This window comes from Sinohyriopsis cumingii, chromosome 7 (genome assembly GCF_028554795.1).
Source record: "Sinohyriopsis cumingii isolate HCF-2022 chromosome 7, ASM2855479v2, whole genome shotgun sequence".
Taxonomy (NCBI): Eukaryota; Metazoa; Mollusca; class Bivalvia; order Unionida; family Unionidae; genus Sinohyriopsis; species Sinohyriopsis cumingii.
This window is the reverse complement of record NC_142967.1, coordinates 34,093,891-34,118,520: the sequence shown is the minus strand read 5'-3', so window position 1 is coordinate 34,118,520 and position 24,630 is coordinate 34,093,891. Positions and strand designations below refer to the sequence as shown.

Here is a 24,630-nt window from a genome sequence, read left to right as displayed (position 1 = left end):
AACTCACTAACACTTTACTCCGTGATGTTTGTTCCTAGTAATTGGCTAATTATTTTGGGCAAAGGAATATCTCTATTGCACCGAATTCCAATCAGGCAAGTAATCACAAAAATCTTCCTTAAGAATTCCTTAAATCAGTTTGCTATAACTAAATGCGCATACTCCAAATTTATTACAATATGTTGTTTACAAATGATCCTAACAATACACAATTAAACACACAATATAGATTACACAATATAGATTACACAATTAAACACACAATATAGATTACACAATTAAACACACAATATAGATTACACAATATAGATTACATAACGCCAGTCCAGAATCCAGAGACCTCGGCAGTCATTCTTCTTTCTATAGATAGGAATGATTTGGATGCTTATGTTTATGTTCCAATACCTCTAATTCCAAAGTTGCTACAAAAAGCAAGATAATCAGAGTGTTGCTTCATGCTGATTGCTCTCTTCAATTGGGGGAAAATCATGGATAAATAACTTGTTAAACATAACATTGGAAACCATGAGGAAAATAGAGATATTTCCACATGTGCTCAAGCAATCATGATGGCATGCATTTCATCAGAATCCAGAGCTGTTGAACCTTCATTCTGACATCTCGTATGACAATGCTTGGGATGATTGTCAAACTCTTGTTTATCAAAAGGAAAACTAGCTTGGAATTATCATCCATGGAATGTGTTAAGAATTAACATCATGATGAGGATAAAGTGTGGAAACAGTATCAAAATTACAATCAGAATAGAGCTTATGTTTATGATGATAAAGTGTGGAAACAGTATCAAACTTAGAATCAGAATAGAGCTTATGTTTATGATGATAAAGTGTGGAAACAGTATCAAAATTACAATCAGAATAGAGCTTATGTTTATGATGATAAAGTGTGGAAACAGTATCGGAATTACAATCAGGATAGAGCTTATGTTTATGATGATAAAGTGTGGAAACAGTATCGGAATTACAATCAGGATAGAGCTTATGTTTATGATGATAAAGTGTGGAAACAGTATCAAAATTACAATCAGGATAGAGCTTATGTTTATGATGATAAAGTGTGGAAACAGTATCAAAATTACAATCAGAATAGAGCTTATGTTTAATTAGAGCTACGTTCTCAGAAAAACAAACACCTTGCAAGTTTAGGGTATCTTAATCCCATGAAGAGAAACAAATGTCAAATTGAATTTTTGTGATGGAAATTGAAGAGGTGACCAAACAGAATGAACTATGTATGGCAGCATTGATAGATGAGTGGAGATTCTTCTTGGCAGATACCAGATGCACCACCTTATGAAGGCATGAGGATAGATAATTAATGACATACAGTCTTTGCAGTTACATCTGAGGATGATAAAGTGAAATGTCCATTACTTCAGAAAGTGGGCCAAAGCAGCCCTTTTTTTGTCTCTTTTACGTTTTGATGTGGAGAGGAATCTTTCAATCCATGCAAATGATATGACAAAGGAGAGGGCCTCAGGACTCATCCATGAACATGTACAATGCAGAATTATCAAAAATGCAGGACTCATCCATGAACATGTACAATGCAGAATTGTCAAGAATGCAGTACTCTTCCATGAACATGTACAATGCAGAATAATTGTTAAAAATGCAGTACTCTTCCATAAACATGTACAATGCAGAATTGTCAAGAATGCAGTACTCTTCCATGAACATGTACAATGCAGAATAATTGTTAAAAATGCAGTACTCTTCCATAAACATGTACAATGCAGAATTGTCAAGAATGCAGTACTTTTCCATGAACATGTACAATTTAGAATTGTCAAGAATGCGGTACTCTTGTGTGAACATGTACAATTCAGAATTGTCAAGAATGCAGTACTCTTCCATGAACATGTACAATTCTGAATTGTCAAGAATGCAGTACTCTTGTGTGAACATGTACAATTCAGAATTGTCAAGAATGCACTACTCTTCCATGAACATGTACAATGCTGATTTGTCAAGAATGCAATACTCTTCCATGAACATGTGCAATGCTGATTTGTCAAGAATGCAGTACTCTTCCATGAACATGTACAATGCAGAATTGTCAAGAATGCAGTATTCTTCCATGAACATGTGCAATACAGACCTGAGAAAATATTTTTCTCAAATGATATAAAACTGGTCCACCAGAATGCTTATGTGTTTACCAGAAAAGACTAGCAAAAAAAAAGTGAAAAGGATGAGTCTGAAAGACAAGAAAAAGCAGCATGAAGAAGTAGGTAAAAAGATATGAAAGGATCAAGAAGAACTTGCAGAAACTTGAAATAAAAATTATCTTGTATGGTGGAAAGCTTGCAAAGCAGGTGGAGATAGGATGAGCAGATGTTTCCAATTAACTCATGAAAGAAAAACTAGGTACAGTTTAAAAATAAATCAAATTGATTGACATGCATTCACAGTTGCTCTATATGAATGAAACAGCTGGCATGGAAAATACTTGTTCTTATGACCATATATGGAAAATAAGATGCCACTAAAGATCAGTTGAGGAGACGAAGGGTTCATAAGCAAGATGTTACAGAGCAAAAGCTCAGGCAAGAGTGAGACAGAAAGAAGAAGCACAAAAGGCCACCCATGAAACAAAGTAGTCCCACATTTCAGTAAAAGGTGAAGAAGGAAAAAGCTTCAAGGTTAGAAGTACAAGTTTGGTCTCAATTTATTTTTACCTTTAGGAAAGAGTTACCAAGAACTTTAAATGTTGAGGATTTAACTAATAATGATAATAATAATAATAATAATAATAAATTTATCGAGGGTGACTCATTAGTCAAGGACTATTCTCCCTTGAGGTCCTCTTAACGAGAGTATAACAATGTGCATTATATAAAAGATAGCAATAATTACCATGTATTTTAACATGATTAGTATTAAAATACTAAATTCCATTATCTGTTAGAAACACATACATGCTCATGATATCCCTTCTTAAATACTGTAATATTTCTGGCAGATTTTAAATGTAGTGGAAGCTTGTTCCACAGAACTGTTTCCAGAGTATTGGAAGCTCTTTTTAAATTGCTCTGTTCTTGGTTTTGGTGCGAGTAGCATAACCTTGTTTTTTTTCTTACTTGATTACTGTGATTTCAAGTCAGTCTAGATTATTTAAAACTTTTAAAATTTCTATAATTTGATAGAATTCTTATGACACCTACTTGGTCCTCAATGAAAATGGTGCCTATTGTGCCTCCAATATGACTGGGATGATATCTGTCATGAAATTCTTGTTATTACTGAAGAATATCAGAGATGGTTTCAACACTCAGTTGCTCAAAGGAAGAAATATTGTTATCTTGAATTCCCAAAATTGTTTTCACCCAGTAGAGCATCAGTCCCTTCCAGGGATGCTTATTTAAAATCATTAAATTTATGGTATATCAGAAATATTCAGACATTGCTGATGCGCCAGTCATGATTTAATAATCAAAATAAGCACTGTCATCGGTTTCAAGTGTGCATATATGATTTGTATGTACTTTAATTTTGTTTTGTTCACTTTTCAGTTAGGGATTATTCAAAATAATTTGCATTAAGTGATGTGTATTTTCTTTTCAAAATAATTTGCATTAAGCGATGTGTAGTTTCTAATTCAAAATAATTTGCATTAAGTGATGTGTAGTTTCTAATTCAAAATAATTTGCTTTAAGCGATGTGTAGTTTCTAATTCAAAATAATTTGCATTAAGCGATGTGTAGTTTCTAATTCAAAATAATTTGCATTAAGCAATGCATAGTTTCTAATTCAAAATAATTTGCATTAAGTGATGTGTATTTTCTAATTCAAAATAATTTGCATTAAGCAATGTGTAGTTTCTAATTAAAAATAATTTGCATTAAGTGATGTGTATTTTCTAATTCAAAATAATTTGCATTAAGCAACATGCATTGTCTAATTTAAAATAATTTGCATTAAGTAATGTATTGTTTCTAATTCAGAAGTCTTTTATTCTCTGACAAGTTGAATCATTTGAACTGGCATAATGTGATAATTGATTTATTGTATTTTGCAAGTCATGTCACCATTTTGGCTTGACCACCTGAACCCATCCATCATCCTTGGTCAAGTTTTGCATTTAGGTCATTACATTAACTATGGCGGGACATCCATGTTCTGTGAACACATTTCTAGTTTGCAAATGAGACATTGTAAGTAACCAATATATTATGTTTACTTAAAGCTGCCATTATGCTGTTGTGTTATATATCTTTAAGGACATGTATGATATAGCTCTATTATACATCTCAGGGCTCAAGTTAAATTGATGAGTTATACATTTAGGGTTGATAGGATTACTGCAGCATTATACATTTCAGGACTGTGATACTACAGTATTATATATTTTAGGACATGTGATACTACAGTATTATACATTTGAAGGCTGTGATACTACAGTATTATATATTTTAGGACATGTGATATTACAGCATTATACATTTTAGGACTGTGATACTAGAGTATTATACATTTTAGGACATGTGATACTACATCATTATACATTTTAGGACTGTGATACTACAGAATTATACATTTTAGGACTGCGATACTACAGTATTATACATTTTAAGACTGTGTTACTACAGTATTATACATTTCAGGACTGTGATACTACAGTATTATACATTTTAGGACTGTGATACTACAGTATCATACATTTTAGGACTGTGATACTACAGTATTATACATTTTAGGACATGTGATACTACAGTATTATACATTTTAGGACTGTGATACTACAGTATTATACATTTTAAGACTGTGATACTACAGTATTATACATTTTAGAACTGTGATACTACAGTATTATACATTTTAGGACATGTGATACTACAGTATTATACATTTTAAGACTGTGATGCTGCATTATTATACATTTTAGAACTGATACTACAGTATTATACATTTTAGGACATGTGATACTACAGTATTATACATTTTAAGACTGTGATACTAGAGTATTATGCATTTTAAAGCTGTGATACTACAGTATTATACATTTTAAGACTGTGTTACTACAGTATTATACATTTTAGGACTGTGATACTACAGTATTATACATTTTAAGGCTGTGATACTACAGTATTATACATTTTAGGACATGTGATACTACAGTATTATACATTTTAGGACATGTGATACTACAGTATTATACATTTCAGGACTGTGATACTACAGTATTATACATTTTAGGACATGTGATACTACAGTATTATACATTTTAGGACATGTGATACTACAGTATTATACATTTCAGGACTGTGATACTACAGTATTATACATTTTAGGACTGTGATACTACAGTATTATACATTTTAAGGCTGTGATACTACAGTATTATACATTTTAGGACATGTGATACTACAGTATTATACATTTTAGGACATGTGATACTACAGTATTATACATTTTAGGACTGTGATACTACAGTATTATACATTTTAAGACTGTGATGCTGCATTATTATACATTTTAGAACTGATACTACAGTATTATACATTTTAGGACATGTGATACTACAGTATTATACATTTTAGGACTGTGATACTACAGTATTATACATTTTAAGACTGTGATACTACAGTATTATACATTTTAGGACATGTGATACTACAGTATTATACATTTTAGGACATGTGATACTACAGTATTATACATTTTAAGACTGTGATGCTGCATTATTATACATTTTAGAACTGATACTACAGTATTATACATTTTAGGACATGTGATACTACAGTATTATACATTTTAAGACTGTGATGCTGCATTATTATACATTTTAGAACTGTGATACTACAGTATTATACATTTTAGGACATGTGATACTACAGTATTATACATTTTAAGACTGTGATACTACAGTATTATACATTTTAGAACTGTGATACTACAGTATTATACATTTTAGGACATGTGATACTACAGTATTATACATTTTAAGACTGTGATGCTGCATTATTATACATTTTAGAACTGATACTACAGTATTATACATTTTAGGACATGTGATACTACAGTATTATACATTTTAAGACTGTGATACTAGAGTATTATGCATTTTAAAGCTGTGATACTACAGTATTATACATTTTAAGACTGTGTTACTACAGTATTATACATTTCAGGACTGTGATACTACAGTATTATACATTTTAGGACTGTGATACTACAGTATTATACATTTTAAGGCTGTGATACTACAGTATTATACATTTTAGGACATGTGATACTACAGTATTATACATTTTAGGACTGTGATACTACAGTATTATACATTTTAAGACTGTGATGCTGCATTATTATACATTTTAGAACTGATACTACAGTATTATACATTTTAAGACTGTGATACTACAGTATTATACATTTCAGGACTGTGATACTACAGTATTATACATTTTAGAACTGTGATACTACAGTATTATACATTTTAAGACTGTGTTACTACAGTATTATACATTTCAGGACTGTGATACTACAGTATTATACATTTTAGGACTGTGATACTACAGTATTATACATTTTAAGGCTGTGATACTACAGTATTATACATTTTAGGACATGTGATACTACAGTATTATACATTTCAGGACTGTGATACTACAGTATTATACATTTCAGGACTGTGATACTACAGTATTATACATTTTAGAACTGTGATACTACAGTATTATACATTTTAGGACATGTGATACTACAGTATTATACATTTTAGAACTGTGATACTACAGTATTATACATTTTAGGACATGTGATACTACAGTATTATACATTTTAAGACTGTGATGCTGCATTATTATACATTTTAGAACTGATACTACAGTATTATACATTTTAGGACATGTGATACTACAGTATTATACATTTTAAGACTGTGATACTAGAGTATTATGCATTTTAAAGCTGTGATACTACAGTATTATACATTTTAAGACTGTGTTACTACAGTATTATACATTTCAGGACTGTGATACTACAGTATTATACATTTTAGGACTGTGATACTACAGTATTATACATTTTAAGGCTGTGATACTACAGCATTATACATTTTAGGACATGTGATACTACAGTATTATACATTTTAGGACTGTGATACTACAGTATTATACATTTTAAGACTGTGATGCTGCATTATTATACATTTTAGAACTGATACTACAGTATTATACATTTTAGGACTGTGATACTACAGTATTATACATTTCAGGACTGTGATACTACAGTATTATACATTTTAGAACTGTGATACTACAGTATTATACATTTTAAGACTGTGTTACTACAGTATTATACATTTCAGGACTGTGATACTACAGTATTATACATTTTAGGACTGTGATACTACAGTATTATACATTTTAAGGCTGTGATACTACAGTATTATACATTTTAGGACATGTGATACTACAGTATTATACATTTCAGGACTGTGATACTACAGTATTATACATTTTAGGACTGTGATACTACAGTATTATACATTTTAAGGCTGTGATACTACAGTATTATACATTTTAGGACTGTGATACTACAGTATTATACATTTTAAGGCTGTGATACTACAGTATTATACATTTTAGGACTGTGATACTACAGTATTATACATTTTAAGGCTGTGATACTACAGCATTATACATTTTAAGACTGTGATACTACAGTATTATACATTTTAGGACATGTGATACTACCAAAGCATTATACGTTTTAAGACTGTGATACTACAGTATTATACATTTTAGGACATGTGATACTACAGCATTATACATTTTAAGACTGATACTACAGTACTATACATTTTAGGACATGTGATACTACCAAAGCATTATACATTTTAAGACTGTGATACTACAGTATTATACATTTTAGGACATGTGATACTACAGCATTATACATTTTAAGGCTGTGATACTACAGTATTATACATTTTAAGGCTGTGATACTACAGTATTATACATTTTAAGGCTGTGATACTACAGTATTATATATTTTAGGACTGTGATACTACAGTATTATACATTTTAAAGCTGTGATACTACAGTATTATACATTTTAAGGCTGTGATACTACAGTATTATACATTTTAAGACTGTGATACTAGAGTATTATGCATTTCAGGACTGTGAAACTATAGTGTTATACATTTCATGGCTGAAGTTAAATAGATGTGTTGTACATTTCAGGATTACTGTTATGATATAGGGTTAGAACAATTTTGAAACTCCATGGTTATCTCTAGTCAACTATTATGCTTGGGTATCCTACTGATAATTTTTTAATAATATTTTGTTCAGTTTCCCAACTGGGTTTTCACATTAAGAGGAAAAATGTTTGCCAACATTCATTTTTGGTTGTCTTGGACTCCTGTGCAATGTCTTTTTCTATCCATATGTATTTCAGGAATTTGACACTTCAGTACTGTATATTTCAGGGCTGATGTGATACTACTGTGCTATAGCGTAGTGCATAGGACCTCTTTACTGAACCTCTCTCGATACTGGATACCAGAGGTTAAACAATGTGCCCCAGTGACTCCAGTTATCCTTGTTGGAACACAGGCCGACCTTCGTTACATCTGCAGAGATGAGATGTATCGTAAAGTGAATAAGGGTCTTTTGTACAGGTATCTAGAACCATTAATGTACATTTACTTTAAACGGGAAAATTTCCGCATGATTTAATTTCTTGCAGTATTCACAGCCTTGTTGCTGGTTGCAAATATTTAATGTCATAGTAATAGAATTTCATAGAAATTGCATAATTGCGCAAACCAATTTTTTGACATAGGAAATTTGACAAAATTCAATAATGTGGACATTTTCCCAAACTTGGCTAATAAAAAAAAATGTTCTTTAAATATTTGTTGTAATATCATTCAGCAAAACCGACTTTGTTCTTTTCATGCATTGGTAGTAGCCATGGTTTTCATACATCTTGATAAATCGATATTTAGAGTGTATGTTTTGGGGGTAAATTAGTTTTGACACTGAACTTTGGTGATAGTTTAAACTGGTGTTGGCATTTATTGTTTCCACATTTCCACATCAATGACATTGAAGTTTCATCTTTCTATCAGTCTGCCTGTTACACTATGTGAAAATGGTCCATAATTTGCTTTGCTTTACAGAACAGCAGAGGTCAAGGACATTGTGTTCCCCCAGGAAGGCAAGGCTTTAGCAGAACAGCTAAAAGCACCTTATTATGAATGCAGTGTTTACACACGATATGGGATTAAAGATGTGTTTATCAATGCTATCAGGTCTGCTGTCATGAACAAGAAACTTTGGTTCTGGAATACCAAATTACACCATATCAAGAAACCTTTGATTCAAGAACCAATGAACATCCCAGCATTGCCATATCCAGAAGTGAATGGTCCCACTCAAACTCTCTATGGTGATTTATGTCGTTTGCTTCACAATCAGTTGGAAGGTGATGTTGTTTTTATTGTGAGAGGTGTTAGATTCAGGGCTCATAAGATATGTCTGGTAACTGCAGCAAAACTTTTTGAGGACATTTTTCTATTGCATGATTCGGAATCTGGGTGCATTTATGCATCACTTTCCACTTCAGTACCCTTGGACATGGTAGATAGAAAATTGGAAAGCTCCATTGAAATTCATTGTCATGAAAAGCTTGCAACTAAAATTGGTTACATTGACAAAGAGAACAATGGAAATGATGTCGATAGTGAACAGGATGAAAATGGAAATCATGTGTCTGCTAGTGAGGAAAAATCTGTTATAACAGATTCTTGCACTGACTCAGCTAAATTCACAAAGTCAACAATGAACATCCAAAATATATGCCCTGCTTTTCTTTGGATAGCAGAACAGTGTTTTGACAATCCATATAATCTTGATGAAAAACTAAAATACACAGTAATTCATGTAAGCACAGAAATAACACCACGAGCATTTCAATTTGTTCTGGAGTATTTGTACACATCATGTGTTGAAGAGGATAGTGATTGCTTTGAAGAAGCAAGACGTGCTGCAGAATTAATGAATCTGAATGATCTAATACTCATGATTGACAATCTACAGTCCGAAGAGAAGTTCCTCAATGTGGAACTTGAGAAAAACTTGAGAGAAGCTAGATGCCGGAAATTAAGAGAGTTGGCCCTTAAGAAAAATCTACTTACAGGTAGCCATAAAATTGGATTCAGTGCTCTTTTTCTTTAACATTATTTTGTTGTATAATGTTTGAATTTTTCAGCAAACATTTGTCCTTTTATTCTGTATTTAGCTTTTATGATTTATCTATATGAATTTTATATTTGAAAAGCATGTTATGTTAAAAGCAGTTCAATTTACAGTTTTTGTGAGGAAGTGGTGGGTATTTAAAGAAGGCAAACTCCAGAAGTAATTACTAATATGAAATGTATGGGGTAATTACTAATCTGAAAATCGTGAAGTAATTACTGATTTGAAATTTTGGGGTAATAACTAATCTAAAATTTTTGGGGGTAATTTCTAATTAGCATTTCTACTAGGGTTGCACTACTACCGGTACCTCATACCAGCCAGGCTGTGTAAAGTCAGTTGAAGACCAGATTTGACTGGTACAAATACTAATCAACTGTTTTCATTAGTGCATGGTTTATCATTTGCATAGAGTTGAGAAAATTATGTTGTAAACAATACCTTAGAGTAAGAAAATGAGATGGACGAGTTTCTGACCTGTAATAGAAGCTGTGTTCATAATAGACAGAGTCATAAGTTAACATCACAACACTATAGTTTGTTCCACACTGCAACCTAGATTTTATCGTATCTGTAACTCAGTAAATTATCAGGTCAGCATCATTAAATGTAGTCAAAAGTACCTAATTTGTTTCACACGAAATATTTAAAATGAATTAGGTTCTTTTAGCTACATTGAGTGATGTGACCTGAAAATTTGCTGAGTTACAGATGGGAAATGATGCTATGTGGAACAAACTGTAGTGTAATCTCATTCCATTATTGCCACTGTCTGTCACCAAATTAATTAAAACACAATTAACAACTTTGGTGCAGGGTTCACTTCTAAAGTTAATAGTTAAGTGTTTCCATGCACAGCATAAAATGTTTAGTTTATCGGCTTGGTGGGGGTGAAAACTTTCAACTTCAGCATGTCTAAATCACATGATTGCATTCATTTATATATCGAAACTGGTCAAGTCCAAACCAAGAAGAAAAAATTAACTCCTTAACAAAGAAATGTCTCCATATTCAAGATTCTTAAGTGTAAATGGAATGAAGCAGAAATTGACTGCCTACATTAATGTCTATGATGGAGTGCTTTAATTTGTATTCATATCAAACCCTTGCAATCCATCAAAGAGATAAGCCTGCTCTCCTCCAGCTGCTGGTTTTTGTTGTGGGCAATCATTGATCAAAGTCAGAAGGGATATGGGACTATAACTGTATGAAAAGAATGAGTCAGCTTCTTACAGACTTTCGATGTTGAGAGAGTTAACGACTTAAAATGCCCGTTACAGTTTGTCGGTACATGGATACTAATAGCCTCATTTTTTTCTGGTACAGAGGCAAAGTTTTTCAATGAAAACTGGCATATACTGGCATAGCAGAACTTCTGCAAGCAGTATGCCATTCAACATATATAGACTATGCATTTTGCTGACCATTATGAAGCAGTACATGGCGCTTGATTGTAAATTTGTCAAACCAGTTTGTACTGTCTCAGTAAATGCAGTATAGCTGTTATACATAGGATCCAAGTCCACATTTGGAAGACGATATTTTAGAATTGTTTTTCTGGTTACAAGCATCACATATATTTGGGGCCAGCATTTTTATGTCTCCCCCATCTGAGTTTGAGAAATATATTGGTTTTACAATGTCTGTATGCCCAGCACTTTTTCTTGCAAAAAAGAGAGCTTGAAAACATGTGAGACAAACCAGTCCAAATTTGTTATTCCAGTGCCGTAGGGGTCTCAGGATTATTTCCTGTGTGACTTTATTATTAAATGTTACACACTGTTTAACTCTATGACTTGTAGTTATTTTGAAAAATCTTGTAAGCAAAATTTGGAACAAATAAATTGAGGCAGACAAATGAAATTAAGACTTATTTTTACAGATTTTTTTCAAAACACCTTTTGGATTTCGATCATATGTACATGAGCTTTATATTAGATTTTCAAACTAACAGTAGTTTTTCCACTTTTTTATATATAAATATAAATATTGCTAGCATGATACAGCAATAACCATTTTAGATACATGAGTGATACAGTAATAAATCTTTTAGATAAGTGATACAGTAATAGCCATTTGAGATACACAAGTGATACAGCAATAACCATTTGAGATACACAAGTGATACAGCATTACATATTTGAGATACACAAGTTATACAGCAGTAACCATTTGAGATATATAAGTGACACAACAATAACCATTTGAGATTTTTAAGTGATACATCAATAACCATTTTAGATACATCAGTGATACAGTAATAAATCTTTTAGATAAGTGATACAGTAATAGCTATTTGAGATACATTAGTGATACAGCAATAACTAATTGAGATATTCAAGTGATACATTAATAACCATTTGAGATACACAAGTGATACAGCAATAACCATTTTGAGATAGACAAGTGATACAGTAATAACCATTTGAGATCAATAAGTGACACAGCACTAGATATTTGAGATACATAAGTGATGCAGTAATAAGTATTTAAGATAGATAAGTGATACAGCAATATATATTTGAGACCACAAGTGATGCACCAGTAGTAACCATTTGAGATAGATAAGTGATACAGTAATCATTTGAGATAGATAGGTGATACAGCAATATATATTTGAGATACACAAGTGATACAGTAATAACCATTTGAGACATAAGTAATACAGTAATAACCCATTTGAGATACACAAGCGATACAGCAAAAAACATTTGAGATACACAAGTGATACAGCAACAACCATTTGGGATAGATAAGTGATACAGTAAAAATCATTGGAGATAAATAAGTGATACAGCAATAGATATTTGAGATACACAAGTGATACAACAAAAACCATTCAAGTTAGATAAGTGATACAGCAATAGATATTTAAGATACACAAGTGATACAGCAGTAACCATTTGAGATAAGTAAGTGATACGGTAATAACCATTTGAGATACACAAGTGATACACCAATTGCCATTTGAGATAGATAAGTGATACAGTAATAACCATTTGAGATAGATAAGTGATACAGTAATAACCATTTGAGATATACAAGTGATACAGTAATTACCATTTGAGATAGATAAGTGATACAGTAATAACCATAATTTGAGATACACAAGTAATGCAGAAATAACCATTTGAGATAGATAAGTGATACAGCAATAGATATTTGAGATACACAAGTGATACACCAATAATCATTTAAGATAGATAAATGATGCAGCAATATATCTTTTAGATACACAAGTGATACAGCAATGACCATTTAAGATAGATAAAAGATACAGCTACATATATTTGAGATACACAAGTAATACACCAATAACCATTTGAGATAGATAAGTGATACAGTAATAACCATTTGAGATACACAAGTGATACAGTAATTACCATTTGAGATAGATAAGTGATACAGCAATATATTTGAGATACACAAGTGATACAGCAATAAATATTTGAGATACACAAGTGATACAGCAGTACATATTTGAGATACACAAGTGATGCACCAATAATCATTTGAGATAGATAAGTGATACAGTAATAACCATTTGAGATACACAAGTGATACAGTAATTACCATTTGAGATAGATAAGTGATACAGCAATATATATTTGAGATACACAAGTGATACAGCAATAAATATTTGAGATACACAAGTGATACAGCAATACATATTTGAGATACACAAGTGATACAGCAATAACCATTGGAGATATTTGAGATGACAACTGATACAGCAATAACCATTTGAGATACACCAGTGAAATTTGCTTGTTTCTGGATATATCTAGATGACTTTGATAGATTTTCATACCATTATATAAATGTTTCAGCATTGTTTTTTTCTTCAGATTTTAGGGACATAGACACTTTTGGTCTTTAGTAGTTTACAAGTGTAAATATTTTTTTCTATAGGGCTTTTTGGACCAGGATGTTTAGCCTTCTCTATCCTCTTTTGGACAGACATACAAATTATCCAAATTTGTGAAAAGCTGATGAATTCTGTATCTACCTAAAGTGACCAAATTCTTTCAATCTTCAACTTTTAAGGGAAAAACTAAATCTGGACCTTATAAATCAGCGACTTTTTATATCACACTTCAAACCAAATTCTGTCTTATTTACCATGTAAGATTTTTTCCTTTCCTTCTTTCAAGTTGTTTTTGTTGTAGGGTTTAAAGCCATTTCAGCACAATATAGGCTATACATTATGGCCAGTATAAATGGTGGAGGAAGAACCCAGGAAAAGCCTGGAAAGAACTATCAACCCATGAGAAGCTAATGGCAAGCTTTCTCACATACCCACATTGGCTGAACCCAAGACTCAACCCATGCAGACAGGTGAGATGGCAGTGATCTATAAGAGTGAGTGCTTTCGGCTACTTGGGGCCCCCTTCTTTCAAGTACCAGTGTCAAAGAATGACATTAATTGTCATGGTAGTTGGTTTAAGGACATGTTTATGCTTTTAAAGAAACATAAAAATTCATTCTCTTTGTAAAATAATTTTAAAAAATTTGGTAATTGAATTTATACAGATGATAATCAAACAAGCTAAAATGTTTGCTTAAACAACAGAGGAAGATTCTGGAATTTGGGCTCAAATGTTTCCCACAGGTTTCAGGAAATATTTGGACTTGTTTCATATTATTTGAATAAATCAGTAGTGTACAGGTGATTAAAACTAAATAATTTGTAACTTTCAATCAAATGTTGGTTCCTATTTCAGACATAGTGTTCCAGTTGGATGATGGACAGGTTTCAGCTCACAAAGCTCTGTTAATGGGTCGCTGTGAAATGATGTCAGCCATGTTCAGTGCCAACTTCAGGGAGGCATCAGTCAAAGTTGTATGTCATGGAAAAAGTACTTTTCTCCACCTTTACAGAAAAATATTTCTCAAAAACGTTTGTTGGAAAGGTCACAAATAATGCTTTAAACTCCACTGATATGTAGTGCACTATGGCCAACACACTTTAATGTTTTCCCATATGTAAGTAAATAAATACATTGTTGGATTATCCATTCACTTATAGAGTCAGACCTGTCCTAACAGTCACCTGTACATAGCAGTCACCTAGTCACAGTGGCCCCTGGCATATAAAAATGTCCTTTGCATAATAGTCACCTGCCTTTATTGGTCAGTGGGCAGGTGTCTCTAACCCAACAATGGTTTCTCCCTCTCATAAGTAGTCACTGGAATGTAAATCAACAGGGGCCACTTTGATTATGCAGTTTAAACTTTTGTTTGATCAGCAAGGCATTGCTTTAGATAAATAGTTATTATGTGAATTGATGTGTAAATATTTGATATTCGCTTGTACTCACCATACTCCAGTCACACACCATCTAACTTGAAGGTGTCAATATGTTGGGTTCGAAAATGAGGCAGTTTATGTCTTTACAGGAGAGGGTTAAAGCAAATTATTTGCCAAATGGTGGGAAAAGTAGTTGTGTTATTGCAGCAAAAATGAAAGTTACTTTTGTTTTGCCAGTGTGACAAGTAGTTTGATATTTTCATCTATTTTTCTATGAATTAAAGTTATCTTGGATAAAAAGGTTCATCTTAGAGAAGAGATGCAAGTTACATCCCTTTCATTAGGATCAGATGTCATTCAATATTTAAACTTGTCTGTTAAGGCAGGCAAAGGTTTGGTTGATGGGTTTGTAAAAATAGCCATATATGGCCTGTTTTGATTCCCATCTTATTGGAGGCCTATGACTTCAGTTTTCTTGGTGAGTTGAATATATTGATTTTGATGCATAAATAGATGTTACCAGTCCTTGTTTTACTTTCATATATTAGCTGTCAATCAATAATGAGACCTCTCCAGTGGCCTAGTGGTTAGAGAGACCGCCTCGGATGCGGGAGGTCATGGGTTCAATTCCCGGCTGAGTCATACCAAAGACTTACAAAAATGGTACTAACAGTTGCCTCACTTGGCACTCAGCATTAAGAGGATATTGACGTGATGCCCCAGTGCTAGGCATCATTATAAAATGCCACACTGCAGACATCATAGCGATATGACTGAATTTTTTTTAAAGTTACGTTAAAAATCCAAATCACACACACACACACACACACACTCAGTCAATAATGAAAGTAGTATTTTGTCATGCAATACAACTCATAGATCAGTGATTCTTTAAGTCAGTTGCCATTTAATTTATAGGATGGATTAAACTGAAAAGGATGCTGCAATCTTGTGTGAAACATAAATTTGGGAGAAAGCAACATATGCACATATTTTATGATTTTTGTGAATGGTACTCATAAAATAGTTTGATAATAATAATAATAATACTAATAATATGATTCAGTGCATGGTAAATGTTTAAAAACCAATTTTGAAAGGAGAACTTGTGTAAAGAGGTGACCTGTATGCAAAGGCCAGTTGGATGGCTGCTTTTGAGAGGTTTGATTGTATTTAAAATATTTCTCCAACAGTTAACAACTAGTTTGTAATTGGAATGTAGTGCATTACAAATTAAGGTTTAAACCACTATATTGCTGGATTACCAATTCATCTTGAATTAGGTTGCAGATAAAAGATAAAAGTCTCAATCATTTGCTGCTTCTGCAATTCACAGATAAACTACAATCACAATATGTCTTTGACATTTGTAACAGAACTTGGATAGTTTCCTGATTTATATAAATTCAAGGACTAATTAATTTTGTCATCAAGTCATGTCATAACTTAGACAACTAATTAATTTTGTCATTAAGTCATGTGATAACTTAGACAACTAATTAATTTTGTCATTAAGTCGTGTCATAACTTAGACAACTAATTAATTTTGTCATTAAGTCATGTCATAACTTAGACAACTAATTAATTGTGGTTAGAGCATCTGCCTTAGATGCAGGAGGTCATGGGTTCAATCCCCAGCCGAGTCATCCCAAAGATTTACAAAAATGGTACTAACAGCTGCCTCACTTGGCGCTCAGCATTAAGAGGTTAGTGTTATCACTGGTTGGCCTGGTGTCAGGAAAATGTGACTGGGTAAATGTCTGTGGCATGATTCCCCAGTGCTAGACATCACTATAAATTGCCACACTGCAGACATTGCAGCAATATGACTGAAAAATTGTGAAAGCTATGTTAAAAATCCAAAACACAAACACACACCGTGCTCACATTACAAGGTCAAAAAAATCCACAAGTCAGAATAAAGATCATGTATGATGTGGGGTAGAGCTATCCTGCACTAGTGTTCCATGCTGTAAAACACAATAATGATAATAATAATAATAATAATAATAATGATTTTTTTAAAAGAAGAAGGTCATTTGTTCAACTGACCAATCTTCCATGAGGCCTTCTGTATTAACATTTGTATAAATTTCAATATAATGCACAATTTTTACAAGATCAGGTGTCTTTAGACAGCAAATGCTGTTAAAACTCGACAATTGATTTACTGCTACAGTAAAGGTTTTACAAGGCTTCAAGGATGAGTACATGCAGGATTCATACAAATAGTAGTAATGAACATGTATAAAACATTATAGGTGAGTATATGATAACAGTGTTGTAAAAAGTAGTAGTACTGAATTAAACAAAATCATATAAATGATTGTTTCTGTAGATGTTGACTAAGAAGCTATTTAAAAGCTTGGCATGTGTCAGATGACTTTATCTAAGGTGGTATGGAATTCCACAGTTGGGCTCCAGGAAAAGCAGAACTCTTTTTTTTTATAAAACTCTGAATTTGGTTCATGTAAATATAACTTGTTGTTTTAGATGGGTCTTAGTTCATACATATGTAAATTTTTAACAAATTAAAAATTACGTTTAAGATAATCAGGAGCCAAACCATGTAAGAATTTATAGACTAGTAAACCCTTCTGAAATTGAGTTCTCTTCTGAAATGGGTTTACAAAAGATTTGTTGATGGAGTATCTAAATCAACATCAAGAATAATTCTAGCTGTTCTTTTTTGAAATTTCAGTAATTTCCTGATTTTCTATACCACTATTACTTATGGAACGACAGTATTCTATGTGTGGCATGATATATGCATTGTAGAATATCTTTTTCTGTTCTTAAGGGAGATAAGATTTTATTCTGTTAAATAGATAAAGCAATGAATTAACTTTTTTGATGACTTATCAACTTGTATTATCCAGCACAAGATATGGTCTATCATGATGCCAAGTAGTTTTTCATTTTCAGACTGTTGTATATCCATTCCTTTTAACATTACTTTGAAATCATTTTTCTCAACTTTTGCTCAGCTATCTATGATCATGGCTTTTGATTTGGCTGCATTTATCTTCATATAATTGTGTTCACACCAGTTGTTTATTTTTAGCAAATCTTTATTTAATCTAGTGCTAATCTCATGGCCTGTTGATCCAGTGTTATATAAGGCAGTATCATCTGCATCATACATTAAAACCTGCCTTGAGCGACCTCTGCTATGAGTGATAGCCAGTCATTTATAACCACATTCGTAATGCATGGAATGATTTTATTGTATAAATGAAGTGTCACGAGTGACCTACAGAATATGACCAGCGACCACATTTCTTGACAAATTATCCATTTTGACACCTATGACAGACATAAAAAATAGAGATAAACACCAATCATCTTTATTTAATCCTTTTTAACCACTACTGCTTAAAATGTAAAGACTGTTCTAACCAAAAACAAAAACAAAATTATTAAGCTGGCTACTGGTTTCTTCAAGTTTACAGGCTATGCATTTAGTGTCATATGTTGCAGATTGTAAACCAATACATGCAGATTGCTCTAACATAGCACTGCTATTAATGAATGTATTGAGTGAACAAACATCACTGACCTTTATTTAATCCTTTGTAATCACAACCTCTTAAAAACTAATAGCTGTTCCAACAACAACAAAAATTAGGTTGGCTACCGGTTTTGTACATTTTAAAGTTCATGTATGTAGTGTCATCTACTAAAAAGTGTAACCAGACTAAAGTACATATCACAAAGTGCCATTTTATTGCTGAAGTAAATGTAGTAGCTGTGTACTACATTTGTCATTGGGGTTAATCCTTAATGCCTGTGTACTACTACATTTGTCATTGGGGTTAATCCTTAATGCCTGTGGTGAATTAGGTCTTTGTCTTTAATACCAGTATGTGAGAATTGTTTTCCATATTCGATTGACATTGTTAAAAGATTGTGTTTTTTGTTACATTTTGTATGCTACAGTGATTATGGCTCACACCAAGCTGCCATCTGTTCACCTTAGTGCAGCTGGTTACACCCTTTTTTATAGCATTAACCCCTTTATGCCATTAGTGAATTAAGACTTTGACTTTTGTCTTTAAATAAATTTATTCTGTTTCTGGAGGAGTAAATTATGCCATTCATTGGTACATTTGCATTGTATTTATATTTTATATTTCTCCAATGCCTGATTAAAACCACTTCAGATGTTATTACATTTATGCCCTGATAACACCCAGTACCTTAATAACAATGGCAGAACCGCCGATGAAAAATCCTAATACTGGAAGAAAGAATTAATATAATTGAAAGAAGTGATAAAGGGACAACCACTCGCTAAATAGCAGCCATTTTAAATGTTGGATAAACACAAATTCAGGGTGTTATAAAAGACAAAGAGTAAACTATTGCTCTTAAAATTATTGTTAGATGAATGCCTGCAGTATTTTGACAAGGACTATGCACTGTCAAGTCTTATTTCAGATGCAAAAATCTACATATATTATTTTCCTGCAGATTCCTTTCCTGGGTATCAACTGTGCCAGTTTTAATGCCTTGAAGGAATACCTGTATACTGGTGAACTTCCACGGAGTGCTGTAGATGACTGCTTGGACATGATTGAGCTTGCAAACTGCCTTTGTCTGCCACAACTTGTTAAGCTGATGGAAGTTTACATCAAGGACGACCTTGTTGAGGCAGAGAAAAAAGGAGAAAACATTATTGAAGATATCTTGATTGTTCTGGAGCCATCTCAGGTAGGAAGTTTTGGGCAAGTTTAGTCTTGTTGCCCCCTCCCCACAGAAGTCTTGCTGTATGACCATCTGAGGTAGAAAACTTTGGTCAGGTTCAGTCTTGTTGCCACCCCCACCCCCCCAGCAGTCTTGCTGTTATGACCATCAGAGGTAGGAAGCTTTTTACCAAGCTCTGCTATACAGAATGGATGGTTGTACATCGCTCCCTCGATAATGCATGAACCTGATTATAAGGCAGTGTTCGTCATAGATACCATTTATTTCCCAAAGACAATATATAAAAACTGGCATTTTTGTATTTAATTTTTTTAATATTGCAATCAGAATTTGTAAATGAAACCTTAATACATCCCTCATTTTATCATCAAAAATGGTGATTAATGAACATTAGGGTGGAATCAGCTTTGTAAAATTTGCAAATTTTAATAAGAAATCACATATTTTGTTAGGTTTTATTGGAAAAATATATCTCAGTAATATATGGCATAAAAGTGATCAATGAAAAATTATGGTAAATGCTAACAGGTGGCAACAGTGAAAGAAATAAATACCAATTTAAGATGTGTCGTTAGGCGATCTTTTAATTCTGTTTCATTGTATTATTGCAACATTAAAAGAGTCAATCAACCATTCATTGAGACCTGTGAGCACTTCTGTGCTTTGATCTACAACTTGGGGAAGTGTTTGTTGCATTAAAAAATTGAACAAAAGACACCTGTGTTTTTTGTCATATTGAGTATGTCTTTTGTATCAAATCAAGAAAGGGAGGTACAGTAAAATAATTCAAAGGCATGCAAATCCAGGCACAAGTTCTTGTGGTCACTACCTTTCTTAAAATCAATCTATTTTATTTGACCAATCATATATCCCAATCATTTGTAAATATGACCACATAGAGTGAAGGAATCAAGCAAATGATGTTCTCAATGAATGAAAAGCTTTGTATGATAGATAGGGTTCATAATGGTGAAGTGAGATCAAAAGTTTGTAGTTAACTCAAGATTGGCAAGTTGACACTCAGAGGTTGCCTCAAGGGTAAGCAGAAACTTCAAGATTACATGCATGATGATGATTCAGATGATGGGTTCCAATGAAAATGGGCACTGACTGCCAATGATACTGAATTAGATGATGCTGTTTACACCTGATAAACACAACAAAACAGTGTTCCTATCTCAGGAACAGTTCTCATGGCCCAGACAGTGAAAGTTGCAAAAATTATGGATCACTGCTGCTTGAGTGCTTAGATCTAGTATTGCCTTCACTAACTGATGTTATTAATACCTCTCTCTCATCAGGGGAATTCCCATCATTTTTCAAAACTGCCATTGTAAAGCCTCTGCTGAAGAAACCAACACTAGACCATAACAATTTAAAGAACTACCACCCAGTTTCTAATCTCCCATTCATATCAAAATTCTTAGAAAAGGTTGTTCTATCCCAGCTTGTATCTCATCTGAATTCAAACAGTCTTTTTAGCAATGTACAATCTGCATATCGCCCTTGCCACAGTACTGAAACTACTCTTCTAAAAGTAGTTAATGACATTCTCTCTGCTTTGGATAGCGGAAAGATTACAGTCCTCACCCTCCTTGATTTGTTTGCAGCATTTGACACAATAGACCATGATATATTACTTCACTGTCTCCAGCATGTATTTGGTATTCATGATACAGCCTTACTGTGGTTCAAGTCCTACTTGGTAAACAGGACACAGATTGTGTCTGCAAATGATATACACTCCAGCCCAGTTGATCTATGTTGTGGTGTTCCACAGGGGTCTGTTCTTGGACCTGTTTGTCTTCATTCTATACACTCAACAGCTCTCAAGTGTCATAGATCTTCATCCAGTGTTTCACCAATTGTACGCTGATGACACCCAAATATACAAATCTAGCCACTCAACTGAAGTTGATACTACCATCCAAGGTGTAGAGAGGTGCATTTCTGATGTGAAATCATGGATGACATGTAACAAGCTGCAGATGAATGATAATAAAACTGAGGCCATTCTGATCACAACACAAAGACTTTCTCATTCACATCCTTTACCTCAAACAATAAATATCAGCAACACCAACATTAAATTCATACAATCAGTACAAAACCTAGGTGTTACTCCGGACAATACTCTCACATTGCACCAACATGTCATGAACATATGCAAGGCTGCATATCTTGAGCTGAGATGCATCAGCTCAATTTGCAAATATCTTTCAGTTGATGCCACTAAAACACTTGTGTGTTCATTAGTACTTTCAAGACTGGACTATTGTAACTCAATTCTGTCTGGTTCATCTCAATATCTACTCCAGAAACTTCAAAAAGTTCAGAACACAGCTACTCGGATCATACTTAAAGTATCATGATCAGAGCACACCTCCCCGCTGCTCTGTACCCTACACCGGCTATCCATTCGATCCAGAATCAAACACAAAATTTGTTCTCTGTGCTACGTTTCACTGATGGACTCTAGTCCAACATACCTATCCGACCTCACCCATGTGTACACACCAGCAAGATACTTACGCTCCTCTTCTGACAATTGTATGCTCATTATTCCCACTATGAAAACAAAGTCATATGGACAGCGTTCTTTTGCATACCAGGGCCCAGCAATGTGGAATGAATTGCCCACTGAACTTAGATACAAAGAAACTAATCCCATTCAAGAGTGCTCTCAAAACTCACTTATTTCAACTGCAAGAACAAACTTAAAGACCTAATAATGTTTCCTACCTTAAGTATTCTCAGCATGTTTTTTATGTTTTCTAATTTCATGGTGTTTGTTTTTGTAATCATATCATTATATGTTTTTTATCTTATATGTGTTGTGTAATGTTGTAAAGTGCTTAGAGCTTCTAAAGATTAGGCGCTATACAAAGTCCTCATTATTTTTATTATTATTATTATTATTATTATTAAAGCGTGTGTGGTGTGCTCTTCATTGGTTCATAATGGTGAAGTAAGATGGAACTCAGGACTGGATAATGACTCTGATTTCATGGCAGGCTATGGATAGCTTTGTAAATTCCAGCACTGACATGGAATAAAATCAAAAAAAATTGTCAGGAGAGATATGCTTGGCACATCAGGAAGCCACATGAAATTATTCAAACAGATCCAACAGATACTCAGCCATGATGGATATATTGAAGTGTTGCAGAGTTAAATTGGATCTACAATACATTTAGCAAGTTAGGAATGATAATTGTTTCAGCCAGGATGTGCCATTTCATTATTTGCAAACATGCACCAAGTCCTGAGACTAAAGGTGTCATTCTGCTGCATAATAAAAAGGAAGAAGACAGATTCTTAAGATTAATGTGATGCAGATATTCCAATGAATAATTGGATGCCCAAATCGCTCATTGGTTGTTTTATGAAAGTAAACAAAATTCATCAAGCAATCTTTTCCATCGCACTGGTCACTGTGCTTAGGTTGTCTGTTTTTCCCTCCATTCCACTATTCCATATATGGTGAAACTTGGTACTTTCTGGAAATAATCGCATACATGAAGTCAGTATATGCCATAATATTTATTGCTGATATTAAGCCTGGCATGCTAACAAATTGTAATAGCTTCAATGAAAATATGAAATAGAATTTCAGGTAACACAATGAGGTGACTTCCATCCCTGTTTTATTTATATTTTTTTTTACTAAATGAAAATTTGGTACTATGCAATTTTTGTAGATCACATAATTCCAGTGAAAATTTTATTAATTTGAGTTGTACAGTCAAATTTACTTGGAGACCAGCAAGCATTCTTAAGTAGACATAATAGTTATAAATATTCTCTTCAAATTTTTATCAGCTTCATAATGCAGACCAGTTGGCCTCATGGTGTTTGAGATACCTGTGTAACCACTTCAGACAGGTAAAGAAAAATTACAACAAACAGTTCAAGGAGCTAAAACCAGAGAATAGGAACTTCATCACAAAAGAGCAATGGCCACCACAGTGGTAAGAAATTTCATAAAGTTTACTATTATGTTCTAGTTTCATTTTTGATGAATTCTAGTGGACAAAATATTTCAATGTTATATTTTGTTTTAAGGTTTTCCTTTAAGTAGCTGTGCTGCCCACCTGCTTCTGGTAACTCCACACAGTGAAGAAGGCTTGTAATTCTCTTCTTTTTTACTTTCATTTTGTCAGAATTGTTTAAGAGTGTTTCACTTAGAAAAGAACAAATTATCAATACCGTATTCAATAGTCTAGTTTTATAGTTATATAAATGTAATGATCTACTTATAATAATTACTTAAGACAGACACTGATAAATGGTACATGCATGAGAACCTACTGCATGGGAGGGTTTTTCTCCTGAGTTTAAGGGTGTCTCCCCTCCTCACTGAAATTTCCTTCATACACAAAATTATTTTTGGAAAAATTTAACGTCTTTTCAATTTTATTTGCCTTTTTTTCTGGTG

General features: G+C 33.1%; 1 protein-coding gene across 2 annotated transcripts in view; it reads left to right on the top strand.

The window, feature by feature from the left end:
* LOC149794998 (rho-related BTB domain-containing protein 1-like) overlaps positions 1-24,630 on the top strand; it is a 63,100-nt gene that overhangs the window by 14,767 nt on the left and 23,703 nt on the right. For both annotated transcript variants that reach the window (XR_016422232.1, XM_089964664.1), the window contains exons 4-8: positions 8,461-8,652; positions 9,157-10,175; positions 14,959-15,077; positions 19,959-20,198; positions 24,015-24,163. Coding sequence is in view for 1 of the 2 variants with exons in the window: in XM_089964664.1 (XP_089820790.1) it covers positions 8,461-8,652; positions 9,157-10,175; positions 14,959-15,077; positions 19,959-20,198; positions 24,015-24,163 (1,719 nt within the window). In the remaining variant the exon portion in view is untranslated. The remainder of the gene's footprint in view (positions 1-8,460; positions 8,653-9,156; positions 10,176-14,958; positions 15,078-19,958; positions 20,199-24,014; positions 24,164-24,630) is intronic.